A 14,511-nucleotide genomic window follows, 5' to 3' on the forward strand; every position below is an offset into this window, starting at 1 on the left:
CTCCAGGAGTTTTTGGAAAAATGTTATTAGGCTTTGTCACACTTCAGAGTCCAAAGCTGCTAGGGATGAAAGAATCTAAAAGAGCTGGGCTACCACACACACACCCACACACACACACACACACACACACACACACCCCTTCCTTCTCTTGAGTACAAAAATGACAGAATTCAGGTTAGCACTTGCTTCCGATCCGTTGATATCCTCTTCACCTCTTCGCTCTCTTATTCCCTCACTTGGTGCTGAGTTAGTGAGGAAGAGGCTCCTGATTTCTGCTCATTGTCCTCCTGTTTGGAGCCTTCAGTCAGTCCCAAACAGAGATTCACTGCGGAGAAGAAATAAAAAGATCGTTCCTCTAAACGACACGGTTAAGATCAAGAAGAATTTAATCCTTTTGCAATTCAAAGATCATGGCGGTGTAACTCGACCATACGTCTGATCGTATGAACTCTTAAGAGGAGTGGAAAAAAAAAAATTCTGAACCTGCTGTCATTGTTTTTAGCATGACGCTAATAGGAAAGATGTGGGAATGCGAATCCTAAACTTGCTAATGTCTCCAGAGAGGTACTCGAGGTAGCGTCAACAGGACAAACCCTTGCGTACGTCGTTGCCATAGAAACATCACCACAGGAAAGTGAGCAAATTCCTGTCAATGAACAATGAAATGTTAATGTTTGTGTAAACTACTAGAATATTTAATTTGATGGAGTTGTTTAGTCACTCGTAGTCCTTTTATATGCTTTGAAGCACACAGTAAAGCAACAGAAGACACGTTATGTTTAATAGTTTGTTGTTTATCACTGTACGAAGGACACGGGAAATTTATTCAAGACCAAAATGCTCTAATTAATTCTGCTTATCTTTTTCTCACAAACAGGCCATTGTTTTGAAGACTTTGAAGGCTGTAAAAAAGAAAAACAATAAACACACAAAGACTTTCCAGTTTAGTTTGCGTGCTCCTGGAGAGTTGCGACGCTGAACACGCTGATGCGTTTACTATTTCTGGCTTTTTATTTGACATCGCCAGATGAACAAACGTCTGCTCTTAATTGGCTGGTATAACCTTTATTGGACTGTTAAAGAGCCACCGGCTTTGTATGAAGTGATGGTAAAGAGTTTCAGTAGGTTAGATGTGTGAACAGATGTTAGATGTGGCGACCCCCGGTGGTGAGTTCAGGTATATCATGTACAAATTGCATTTTTATTTGGGTTAATAATAATAATAATAATAATAATAAAAATTCAGGTTCAGGCTGACATTAGAATATAAATGCTAAAGCTAAAGCGTTTGTGTTGCTATTTATTAAGGCTGCTAGGTTGTGGAACAAGCCGTTTGCTTCTGTGTAACATCTGATATTACATGTTGAGTCATTCTCATATATCCAATGCTTTCCCAAAGGTTTTTTTTTTCTTTCTTTTTTTTGGAGAGAGAGTGGGGACAAGGTAAAATAAAAACCAGCTGCCGCTGGAATGCAAGAGTGAAGTTTCAGCCAAGGGTCATAGTTTGAGTCTTTTATGTAAGCTTGCAAGAATAAGAGAGATGAGGGATGGAGCACGGTGATACCAGGCTGAAACCAAAACGTTCTGAAGTGTTTAGAACACGGATGAGTTCTCATGGTTGCCGCGAAGTGGGTTGCATTTCTAGCTATGTTTTTGTTTTACTGTTAAAAGGTATTGCATAAAGATGGAGTATTAAAAAGAGCTCAGTTTAAGGTTTATTTATTAGTGTGTGTGTGTGTGTGTGTGTGTGTGTGTGTGTGTGTGCACGTGCATGGCTGTGTTGCATAAAGTGGATTAGATGCGTGGGTTACAGTTTCCTCTCCTGCCGCTGCTGGAGAAAGTATACACACACACACACACACACACACACACACACACACACACACACAGACTTATACAAGGATCCATTTCCGCTTCACTTCCGACTAAACATATGCAAACAAGAGAAGATGCAACCTGAACGTACGTGTGTGTGTGTGTGTGTGCAGGTCACAGCCACCCTGAAGCCTTGTATGAGAGATGCTTGTATTTTGCTTGCTCTTGCTCTCTCCCTCCCTCTCTCTCGCTCTCTCTCGCTCTCCCTCTCTCCCTCCCTCTCTCTCGCTCTCTCTCCCTCTCCCTCTCTCCCTCCCTCTCTCTCTCTCTCTCTCTCTCTCTCTCTTTCTCTCTCCCCCCCTCTCTATCGATGTATCCTCTAAGTAACACATTTCCCTCACCTGGGTAATGGGATTAAGGGCAGCAGCTTTCATCCCTCAGACTCGCATGACTTGCTGCCACAATACCGTACAGTGAAAGTTATTTGTTCGTCTTTATCACTCAGTATCAGGATTTTCTTTTCTCGCTCAGCACAAGACCTTCACACATAATAACAGAAGTAAAGAATTTCATTTAGGTCGAACTTTTCACAAACTCTGAGCCTTACACTGAGCAAAAGTCATAGGTCAAGGCATTAAGATTTTAATTTTTTTGTTGTCCCTTAAACGACTGCAGCACTGATTTATTTGGTTCGTTTGGATGTTATTGGAGCTTTTTATTCTTGATTGTTCCACCCAAAGAGTCTTAGATAATCCAGTGGATTTACATGTTAAGGAAATTATATTTATTTATAATATTTATTACATTTATTTGTAATAATTTGTTCAATATTGGCTTGCATTAATACGTATTTGAACATAATTAGTTAATTAAAACGTTACGTTTTTTACTAATATATATTGCAGTTATATATTATATATTATATAACTTTCACATTCACAAGGTCACATTTGAAGGAGTGTTGAATTCTCTGTTCTGATTGGTTCAGAAAATTATGCTACAGCTGCCCTAACATAAGTTATGACATAACATATGACATAACTTAAACATAAGCATCTTGTGGATGCTCCAAAACATTAAATGTAACTTAAATCGCGCTGTAGGTTGGTATAACGATGTTCTTGCTGTATAAGAGAATTAAAATGCTTCCAGATGTGCTGTTATTGGAAAGAGATTAACCTCAGGCTGGTATCAGTTACACACATCACACAACCCCGCTCTTGATTATTTTCCTCCTACATAGTTACCTGAGGCCATGTATTAAGCTTGAAAGAAAAGTGACTGAAGTTTCTCAATCGCTTCTCACATACAGCCCTGACGGCGATGGTGATCCTTTCCGGATCTCACCAGCGCCGACATGCGTAGGCTTTTTCCTACGTGTGTCTGGACGGATGCCATAGAAGTGGAATACGAGGGTTCGAGGAACAAGCTGTGCTTAAAAGGATGAATGAAGTGCTGTCGAGAAAGAATTTCTCTGTCTTCCTTCATCGTCGCCTTAATGCCCTTTCAATATCGTGTGTGTTTCAGATGAGGAATCTTCCGGACTGTACGGCTTCCTGCACGTCATCGTCCATTCTGCCACCGGCTTCAAAGAGTCAGCAAGTAAGTACCGAGTGTGTATGTGCGAGTGTGTGTGCGCGAGTGTGTGTGATTGCACTCGTACAGTTAACTGCGTTATTTCATTGTCCCCGGGTTAAGTACAACTAATGTACAGCATCTGTTTGAGAGGATTGTGTTTTTTGTTCCTTAGGAGTAACAATCTGCTTCATTCACACAAATGGCATCAGCACAAGATTACTGAGAGAGAGAGAGAGAGAGAGAGAGAGAGAGAGAGAGATACATACAAACATTCTTTTAGTTCAGCTCAGGTTTCAGCTGCCTAAGGACATGTGAATGGGCAGTAGTGTAGATTAACAGATATGTCTATCTGGCTATCTACCTACATTTGCCCCTACTTATCTATCTATATGGCTTGTTGGCATGTCTACTGGTCCAACTAACATCTGACCTGTAGGGGCATCCAGTTAGATGTGCAGCTAGACAGGTAGCTGGTGGATGGGTTAATAGATAGATGGACAGGTAGGGAGCACATGGAGAGATGCACAGATAGATAGGTTGGGGTACATAGACAGATAGACAAGAAAGGGCAGATGGAAAAATAGATGGGTTGGTAGATGGACAGATAGACTGGTAGCCTGGGGTAGATGGACAGATAGACTGGTAGGCTGGGGTAGATGTACAGATAGACTTGTTGCCTGGGGTAGATGGAAAGACAGACTGGTTGGTTGGGGTAGATGGACAGATAGACTGGTTGCCTGGGGTAGATGGACAGACAGACTGGTTGGTTGGGGTAGATGGACAGATAGACTGGTTGCCTGGGGTAGATGGACAGACAGACTGGCTGGTTGGGGTAGATGGACAGATAGACTGGTTGGTTGGGGTAGATGGACAGACAGACTGGTTGGTTGGGGTAGATGGACAGACAGACTGGTTGGTTGGGGTAGATGGACAGATAGACTGGTTGCCTGGGGTAGATGGACAGACAGACTGGTTGGTTGGGGTAGATGGACAGATAGACTGGTTGGTTGGGGTAGATGGACAGATAGACTGGTTGCCTGGGGTAGATGGACAGACAGACTGGTTGGTTGGGGTAGATGGACAGATAGACTGGTTGGTTGGGGTAGATGGACAGATAGACTGGTTGCCTGGGGTAGATGGACAGACAGACTGGTTGCCTGGGGTAGATGGACAGACAGACTGGTTGGTTGGGGTAGATGGACAGATAGACTGGTTGGTTGGGGTAGATGGACAGATAGACTGGTTGCCTGGGGTAGATGGACAGACAGACTGGTTGGTTGGGGTAGATGGACAGACAGACTGGTTGGTTGGGGTAGATGGACAGATAGACTGGTTGCCTGGGGTAGATGGACAGACAGACTGGTTGGTTGGGGTAGATGGACAGATAGACTGGCAGGTTGGGGTAGATGGACAGATAGACTGGTTGCTTGGGGTAGATGGATGAGATAGCCTGGCAGGTTGGGGTAGATGGATGAGATAGACTGGTTGCTTGGGGTAGATGGATGAGATAGACTGGTTGGTTGGGGTAGATGGATGAGATAGACTGGCAGGTTGGGGTAGATGGACAGATAGACTGGCAGGTTGGGGTAGATGGACAGATAGACTGGTTGCTTGGGGTAGATGGATGAGATAGCCTGGCAGGTTGGGGTAGATGGATGAGATAGACTGGTTGCTTGGGGTAGATGGATGAGATAGACTGGTTGGTTGGGGTAGATGGATGAGATAGACTGGCAGGTTGGGGTAGATGGACAGATAGACTGGCAGGTTGGGGTAGATGGACAGATAGACTGGTTGCTTGGGGTAGATGGATGAGATAGACTGGTTGCTTGGGGTAGATGGACAGATAGACTGGTTGCTTGGGGTAGATGGACAGACAGACTGGTTGCTTGGGGTAGATGAAAAAGATAGCCTGGCAGGTTGGGGTAGATGGACAGATAGACTGGTTGCTTGGGGTAGATGGATGAGATAGCCTGGCAGGTTGGGGTAGATGGATGAGATAGACTGGTTGCTTGGGGTAGATGGATGAGATAGACAAGTTAGGTTTAACAAAGTTGAAGATTACAATCAATATTAAATAAACGGATTAAACACAACAAAAATAAAATGAGTAAAACTGAATTCTACATTAAATACCTGCAGATTTCTACCTTGCTTTCTTCAGCACTTTGTTCACCATCTCATTGTTCTCATTGTTTAAGTCACATTTATTTCTGTAACAATGATCAATTTTCCAGTCAACCAGTTGCCAGATAAACAACTGATTCATTGCCTTTTAATAAGCAGAACATTGTTGCATAAGGTGTGTTTTTATGAATGAACATATTAAAGGCTTCAGCCGTTGCATACGGCAGCCTCATGCTGTAGATTAGATTTTATGTGTGATAACAATCAGATGTCTGTTTTAAAGTGGTACAGAGGAGTGCAGCACAGTGCAGATCAGATCGGTTCTCTCAGAAAGACCCGCACACAATAACAACTCCACTGACATCTCTCAAAAGAGGCATTGTGTGTGTGTGTGTGTGTGTGTGTGTGTGTGTGTCTCACATCTGTTGCTTTTCTTTGTTTGTTCGCCCCCAGCTTGGCGTGTGGTTTACATTCATCATTGATTTGCCTCGGCATATGAGAATAGGCTGCTAGAAAACTTTTCATCTTTCTCCCGTTCACTCTACTACAAAAACCGTGAGAGACACAGAGAGAGAGAGAGAGAGAGAGAGAGAGAGAGTTAGAGACGGAAATGAAAAGATATAATATGAGCAAAAGAAAGAAAAAATTACAAGAATTAATGAGTCATTTTTTTTTTTTACATTTTTTTATTAAGAGATAAGATACCAGTGACGGAAATTCACTTTTTCGGATGTTGCACGACATTAAATATGAGAGTGAACGAGTGCCACATCATCCCGTTTTTATCCGTTTCTAAAGAGATATAATGACACAAGTCATTTTTAGCATGATTTCAATAAGAAAGCATCATGAAATGACCATGACATTGTGACTATGACATGACAGTCTGTTCTCTTCCACATACATGAGCACAAATGATCCAGCATTCTTAACATTGCCTCCTGTTTTTTTTTTTTTTTTCTTTTCTTCTTTTTTCTTAACCGTGTCTTGCGTTTTTGTTTCATGATTTTTTTTTTTTTTCCTTTCCTCCGTTTTCTTATTTTAGCTCAATTATTCCATGCTTTGTATAATTTCACCACACGGTCTTGGCATTTAAACAAAATATGTTTCATATTTTTCCTTTTTCAGCCTGTAATTTAATCCAAGCCTCTTCTTTTTCCGTTCCAGTTTTTTTCATTTTATTTTTAATTTATGTTAGCGTTCTGTTTTCAAACGGAATAAAATTAGGACTATTTAATTATGCTCGAAAAAGTGTGCGCTCGAAATCGTCAGCTTAAAATAGACCGCGGGTTGAAAAAGTCCACGTTGTAGCTGGTTAGATACACAAAAAAAAAAAAGATCATGCATGTACAGTACTAGGACATATCCGATTTCTAGCGAGCTCATTAGGAATGTCATTATTTGCCACAACTGCGTCACTCCACAATCACAAGCTCAAACATATTCCTTATGCAGCAGAGCTCACAGTGACCACAAGCATTTTAACCTCGAGCAGTTGCACATCTGCGTGAGCAAACATTACAAAACCCCAAACCTGGTTCTGCTTATTTTCCGCTCCTTCTTTCCTCTTAGGAACAATCGCTTCCATTTAGTAAAACAAGCTTTTGTGTATAAAGCCATCGAGTACAACCTGGAGATTTTTTCGGTTGCCAATGCGGTGGCACTGTGCTACATCAGCTTTTTCTTCTCTCTCTTTTATGAGTATGTTAATAGCTGCAGACACCACTTTCAGCACATTCGCTGCTTTTCTGAAGCTCAGACCCCTGCTGTGCTTCATTTTTCATTCATGCTGGGTTTTTTTTTTTTTTTTTAGGCACTTCTTTGCCAGCCATCTCCATCTAGATACAAGCCCGAAATAGACGTCCTGGAAATTTGTTGAGGTCAATATAATATACAGTAGTTACGGAAGGTTGCTGCCTTTTAATGAAGGTGATTCTGATTAACCCTCATGGTCCACAAGTAGCTGACAAAGTGTTTCTCTTTTTGTTGAAATGCACCAATCTAAAGAGGCATATAAACAAATTTGAACCCTTTCTCCTTGTTATTTTGAATCAGTAGAAACAAGATTGTTGTAAGATTCGTCAGGACACAGTTGGGTTTCTGTATGTAGCGTATCTTTCACTCTGCATCACAGAATTGCTATTGCAACGGAAACGTTTTTGATAGTAAAACACCGTGTACAACTGCTGAAATAAAATAACGTAAACATTTCCATTTACAGCATTTGGCAGACGCCCCTTATCCAGAGCGACGTACATAAGTGTTTAAATCTCTGTCATTTGATACGGAGAAAAGCATAAATTACGTAAAACACGTAGCAGTGCTTGTACTGACTGACACACACTAACGCATCGTTGGCATGAGCGCCTGCTATTGATGTTCAGCACACACTTTACATGGCTTCCGTGTGAAAGGTCACACACTACGGTCAAAGACACTGAATGCTTGGTGCAATGAATCAATCTAAACCGTGTGTATGGATGTTTGAGAGCCGTTACTGGGATCGAGACATTGACATGTGATGCTGTTTGAACTGCAGCGTCAGCTCCGAAGGGGTCGACCTCTCAGAGTGGATTTGTCTCCGAATGTCTTCCCCCAGCATTGACACACATGTTTACTGCATAATGTTCTTTGCTTGAAAGCTTTGATCCATTCTTTAATCTGTCCGTCAGCAAGTCGCCTGCTTCGATTATCAGTCTCCTTTTCGGTAGCTAACTTTCTTACTTATTGTTTGTTGGGAGCGTTGTGGTATCACCTTGTCCGAAAGAGACGCTTCTTTCAAATTTCTACAACGTTGATGTCCTTTCATTTATTTCATCTTTGTGTGTCCTCTTCAGATCTCTATTGTACACTCGAAGTGGATTCCTTCGGGTACTTTGTTAGCAAAGCCAAGACCCGTGTGTTTCGAGACACCACCGAGCCGCAGTGGAACGAGGTAATTTTTTTGTTTTGTTTTTGTTTTGCTTCAGTTCAAAATTGCATGTAGTTTCTGTCTCTGATTTCATCGCTGTCTTTTTGCTACGGCTGTAACTCCAACAGGAGTTCGAAATTGAGCTGGAGGGCTCGCAGTGCCTGCGCATCCTGTGCTACGAGAAATGCTACGACAAATCCAAGCTCAACAAGGATGACAATGAGATTGTAGACAAGATCATGGGCAAGGGACAAGTGCAGGTAGGAGGAACTGTTTAGATTTCATATGTTCACACAAACAGATTCACTTTTTTTTTTGTGGCTTTTGTCATCCTATGCCCCTTTTCTACCAAGGCAGTTTGAGGACTGGTTCAGAGCCTAATTTAAAATCACTTCACCCAAAACACCGGCTCTGAACCAGGAAAAGTGTTTCTTAAGTAGCACCAAAACATTTCTGGTCTAGACCTAAGAACCGCTTGCGTCAGGGGAGTGGGCGGGGTTACTGTGACCAACAAGACAAAAGAGAACGTCGTCAGCACCATTTTTAAATCATTTTAAATCAGGATTTGCCGCGTTTGGATGTCAATGTAGGTTCGCAAAGCCATGAGCATTAACAGTAAAGCAACATTTTTGTTGATGTGTTTGTCGCTGCTGCGCTAACGTTACGTGTATAACGTTGTATACAGTGATTTAAGACTTGGCACTGTGATGGCTCTCTAGCCCACGGAAAGGCAAACCGGTTCTTAGAAGGATCGCCAGTGGAACCAACTTCGAACCAGCACTCTGAACCAGCACCCGGTTCTTTCTGGTGGAAAGGGGGTATTAGAAGCTGTTAAGGAAAAGTCCTCATTAACAGTCTGCACTTGGATGTTTGTTTTAGGTCGATTTGTGTCACAAGAATGATAAGTAGTTATAGTAAACTAGCACTGAATGAGTTAGCCATTGTTATTTGTCAGCCAGGCCAAACAGTATATCAACTGCACCAGTTCTAATGGTATTGTCATCATCCGTTGTGTTTAACCTGACACCATCAATTATTATTCCAAACGCGTTCCTCTCCGCCTCCTCCGCCTCCTCTTGAATCTAGGGCACCGTTTAAGAGTCGGAAAGTGGGGTGAAGTTAATTGCAGAGCCCTTGTCTCTTGTTTATGCGTCCCCTTGTCTCTTGTTTATGCGTCCCCTTGTCTCTGGGGAAACACATCCATGGGTGAACTGTGAGCTGAGCGTATTCTTTGTGCTTCTGTGCGCTTTCACCGAACCACACACACGGATTGTAAACAGAGCTGTAGCACTTAGGGAAAAACATGATGCATAGGTGTCTCTCTCTGAAAATTAGGATGCCAAGGAACATTTTGTATTTAATATGTCAGTCTGAGCAAATGTTACAGTTGAAACATTAAGTTTAGATAGTTGAAGACAAAATAAAGCAGACAAAGACAAATGAATTGTAGAATAATGATATAGCTATAGTGTCTGAACCACCAGTGATTCCATTATAAACCACGTCTAGGCTTGTGCTAATGTTATATTTTCATATTAATGGTGAGATACATCGTTATGATTGGAAATGAGTTCTGTACTTTTTTGTAACTAGAAAACTCATTAGGTGCATTGAATAACAGATTAATCCCAACGCTTATTTCCCTCGCAGTATAAAATATATTTCAACAAATGCTTAATTGTTATCAGACCTGATCGTGCTTTCACATAAAGTAAGATCTTGCACATAAACACGGGGCCACGTGGAGTCTTGAAAGCTCACCCTGTTACATCTATAATGACTTGCTTTAGAGCATTGCAGAGTAAGTCTTGTATCGCAATGGAAGAGGTAGGATTGTTGGATTCCTTCTAAAAGAATGAAGAACTGGGGTGTAACAAAAGGAAAGATTTGTTTCTTTGCTTTGAGTGTTAACTTCCTTCCTAACACCTCTTGAATACAGAATTCCCTCTACCACAACCCAAGCCCACACCCACCCCCTGTTGCAACAGATGGGTTTGTTTTTGCTTTGGCTCTTCTTATGAATCAGGCTTTTTATTCAAATAAGGAGGACACTTACTGAGAAATGAAGGTCCTACAGTATTGCTGAGACTGGAGTCTTCTATACTGGAACATAACACATTCACAAATCTACAAATGAGAAACTCACAGTTTTCAGTTAATCACCTCAAGATCTCTGATGCATCATATACAGTACTCCTCTTGTATACCTGGACGACAAGGCAAAAGAAGCATGGGGTAGTTGAAGATACCGGGGTTGCACTGAGACCAGAAATGCTGTGTCCCTCTGTGGACACGTGGACTCTTTGCCAATAATCTCAGTTTATATTTCCATGCAACTGCTCAACGCAGAGACCTCTTTTATGTATGTTTGAGAATGTGATTACATAAGAGAGAGTTTGTTGCCGAACTGTACAAAGATGCCTACCATGAGTGGGCTTGTTTGTCTATCTTTGCTTCATTCCTGATTGATCCCCCTCCCTCTCTTCCCCACTCTTTTCCTCACTGTGGCTTTGGCAGCATTGTGTATACAACCATAAAATGAAAACAAGCGGGGAACATTGCTCTTGCAGGCAGCGGAGAGATATTTTCACCACATGTGGAGCTGGCATAGCCTGAAAGAAGGAAAATGCTGAAAGGATAGGATGTACTGTCCTGAAATGTCCTAAAATGCTGGGAACATCTGAGATCTAGGGGACTAGAGTGCCTGAGCTTCACGCAGAGGAATATAAATACTACGTGGAGGGAATGTTAGAATTGGTCCGAATAGTTAGTCTTGCTAGCCAAAACGTTTTTGATATGTAAAGTTGTGGTCTTGTCCCGTTTCCTGAGAGAAAACACCTGTACTAATAACTCATCAGTGTTCCACCAAATGGCTGGTAGTTCGGTTAAACCCCATATGGTGCAACAGAGAGGTCGGTCGGTTAGTAGAAAGGGTGCTTTGACGTAATGGTACAACAGAAAGTTGAGTTAAGCACAATTATCATGCCAAATAGATGGTTCAAACAATTAGAGCGAAAGAAATGTGGCTTTGTCCCTATAATGGAACAGAAGAAAAAGTTGGTTCAAGTCAATGTTGAAACAAAAAAAAATTGCTTTGACCAAACACAGGGTAGTTTGATCCAAAGATACAGTGGGTTTAGTGAAGCAACATATGCAAGCAAAAAAAAATAGTTCGGTCCAGTGGTACTTCGGAAAATCTGCTTCATCCCAGCTGGTTCGACCCAAAGTAAAAGCTTTAATTCATTGGCTTCCCCAATGCAAAAATCTATCCTAGACCTAGCCTAAAAACTAGCATAGGCTAGACTGTGCCATAACTTATTATTTATTGTGAAATCTATGTAAGAAGGGTTAGTGTCATTGAAGATCATAATGAAATAAATGGGGTGCCAATGAAGAGACCATCATATATGCCTGTTTATTTCCATATATCACAGAGGAATGATCTGACTACCTTGCAGTAGCAAACATTCCAGTGCTGACAGAGCTGCTGTTTTCTTAACTGGTCAGGCCAAGATGGAAAGATCCGAGATTTTCCCTTCAGTCTCTTGAGAGTTCCACATTTATTGACCGAGTCTTTGGCTTTAGCTTCTAAAAAGGCCTTAAATGGTCAAGTCTCTATTTAGAGCCTGTTGCAGTGAGCGACATTTTAAGTTTTTTAGAAGGGAAAGTTTATATTTTCATTGTCTTGCAGTAGGATATTACAAGTTTTGTTGTCTCGAGAGCTACGTGAAGATTAAGTTGTATACAGTTGAAGTGAAAAGAGAAGGATTCCATCCAATGTGGAAGTCTTTCTTTGAACTTTCTTCCCAAACAAGAAGTGCTTCAAGTGGTCTGTGGCCCATCAACTTTTCTACTTGTTCTGTTATGTTAGCCTTATTTTCTTCTACTGCAGAGTTAACCTCTAAACCCTGGGGACCACCGTGGTAATTGGGGTCAATCAGCTACTAATGTGGCCCAAGATCTTGATCGGCACTAAAGACATTTAAGGCACTTTAAAGTGGCTTCAAGGGAAGCAACAGAAAGCCAGTTCAATAGACATGTCCAACGGTGTACACCTTGTCAATCAGAGCTTCAGTTTTCATTCCTAACAATAGCATGATACCTCGGGGTGGATTGAGACAAACATCCAGGATACTGCATTCAAAGTTTTCACTTGATCAGAAACGCTATTAATAAATTAAACACTTCCTAATGAATGTTTGACTTCTTCTAAACTTAGTCTCAATTCACATTTGCTTGAAGATGCACCCTCACTGGGGACATGTTATACAACAGAGGGGTTATATTCTAGCAGGAAACCTACATGAATTATTGCAGGTACAGCGTTTCAATGAGCTGTACTTTTGTTCACTACCCTACCTTCTTTTTGCTGCCTCTCTACCATGTACCTACTCTTCCCTCAGTTACTCCAGTTACCATTCTTTTTTTATTCCTTTTTTTGTCTGCTGCTGGTACATTGCCTGGCTGGAGTTCTTGAGAAAGCTTTCTCAGCTGAGTTTGAGGATTTAAAAACTATCTCATTTGGCTGAAAGCATTCTCCCACCAAAGACTTTCATATTTAGGCATTTGGCAGAGAGTTGTCCAAAAAAAAATGTGCAAAGCGGAAGTATCTTCTGAGAACCTGGAGGGTGGCCAGATGGAGGAAAAAGAGAAATAAACTTGTGAGCCATTGACATTGGAAGTGGTAGAAGCCATGAGAGCTGAGCCCATATACAGTAATGTAGTGTAAAAGAACAAGAATGGATCTAAAACTGCACCCTGGGGAACCCCAGTAGTAGTGATGAAATTGAAACTCTTCAGGCTACATACCCTGAAGATATAATTAGAACCAGACCTCCTGATCCCTGAAAAAACAAGATTGGAAATGCGTATCTGCTGATTCACTCTATCAATGGCCGTTAACAGTACAAAAAAAGATAGGGACAGGGGATGTAGAGTTTTCTGATTGCTCATCAAATCAGAATACATTTATTGGCCAAATACGATAATTGAATCTGATTTAATATAGATTGTTTAACTCTGAACCCATCATCACTGTCTTAAAATGATGCTAATACCTTACAAATACCAAGTGCATTAAGTGTACAAAACGGGGTGAAATTTGATTAGAACACTGGATGCTTTGTGCATGAGTATGAACAGACTCGTATCAAGTTGTGTTGTTTTAGAGAGATTTAATGGTAGTGAAAAAGCCACTTGATCCTAGGATCAGGATCTCGGCACACTCTGGACCTCCCTCCGCTCAGCATAAAGAAGTTAATTTATCCAAAGATCGCTTACAGAATAAGTAATATTACACATTCCTGTGTGGTGGCATCAACATTCCTCCTTTTTTAAACCAATCTTGATCTAAAGTCTCTGTATTAACAGATCTACCGAAAGGCAGAAGGAAATGAAATAAATTCCCACCATTTTATATTTCCTTTGTGTCCTATTTTTATATAGGAAGCCTCATGTAATGGCTTTGTACAACCACGTGTGTGTGTGTGTGTAGGTGTACATGCTTGCTAATGCAGTATGGCTTCTAAAGGGAACAATATGTTATGCCATAAATCACACCCCAGAGCCCATCATGTTGTTTTGCAATATGTCATGTGACCTTTTTTCAGTCAGTCACCATCAGGGGATTGGTAGACAAAGCCAGGCCTGTCAAACCTGACAGATGGGGTCGTTGGGGTACACACAAACACACACACACACACACACACACACACGCTCTTGGAGACACAGAATTTGGCCCTGGGGAGAACTCTGTACTAATTGGTGGCAGGCTTATGTATTACACGTAAATGGTATTTGTATGATGGCTGGTGGTGATATTTGATGGGAAGCTAAAATACAAAGCTATAAACAGTTTCATAATAGAGATGATCAAGGCAGTACATCATAAGATCTCACCAATGACCACCCCTACTTTTAACCCCACCACCTCCATATTATTCTTAATTCAGTCATTTGACAATTCTCACCCACTTGTTTATTACACATCATATACCGACCATGGAAGGTGAAGGCTAACACATGCTTCTTCCCAAACACGTGAAACCAGCCAACTACATCTTTCCAGTCTGCTGCTCATCCTA

General features: G+C 41.4%; 1 protein-coding gene across 2 annotated transcripts in view; it reads left to right on the plus strand.

The window, feature by feature from the left end:
- Positions 1 to 14,511, plus strand: part of abr (ABR activator of RhoGEF and GTPase) — a 117,469-nt gene that overhangs the window by 75,960 nt on the left and 26,998 nt on the right. For both annotated transcript variants that reach the window (XM_060862828.1, XM_060862829.1), the window contains 3 exons: positions 3,343 to 3,417; positions 8,355 to 8,452; positions 8,557 to 8,688. In XM_060862828.1, coding sequence (XP_060718811.1) covers positions 3,343 to 3,417; positions 8,355 to 8,452; positions 8,557 to 8,688 — 305 coding nt within the window. The remainder of the gene's footprint in view (positions 1 to 3,342; positions 3,418 to 8,354; positions 8,453 to 8,556; positions 8,689 to 14,511) is intronic.

Source organism: Tachysurus vachellii, chromosome 26 (assembly GCF_030014155.1).
Source record: "Tachysurus vachellii isolate PV-2020 chromosome 26, HZAU_Pvac_v1, whole genome shotgun sequence".
NCBI classification, from domain to species: domain Eukaryota; kingdom Metazoa; phylum Chordata; class Actinopteri; order Siluriformes; family Bagridae; genus Tachysurus; species Tachysurus vachellii.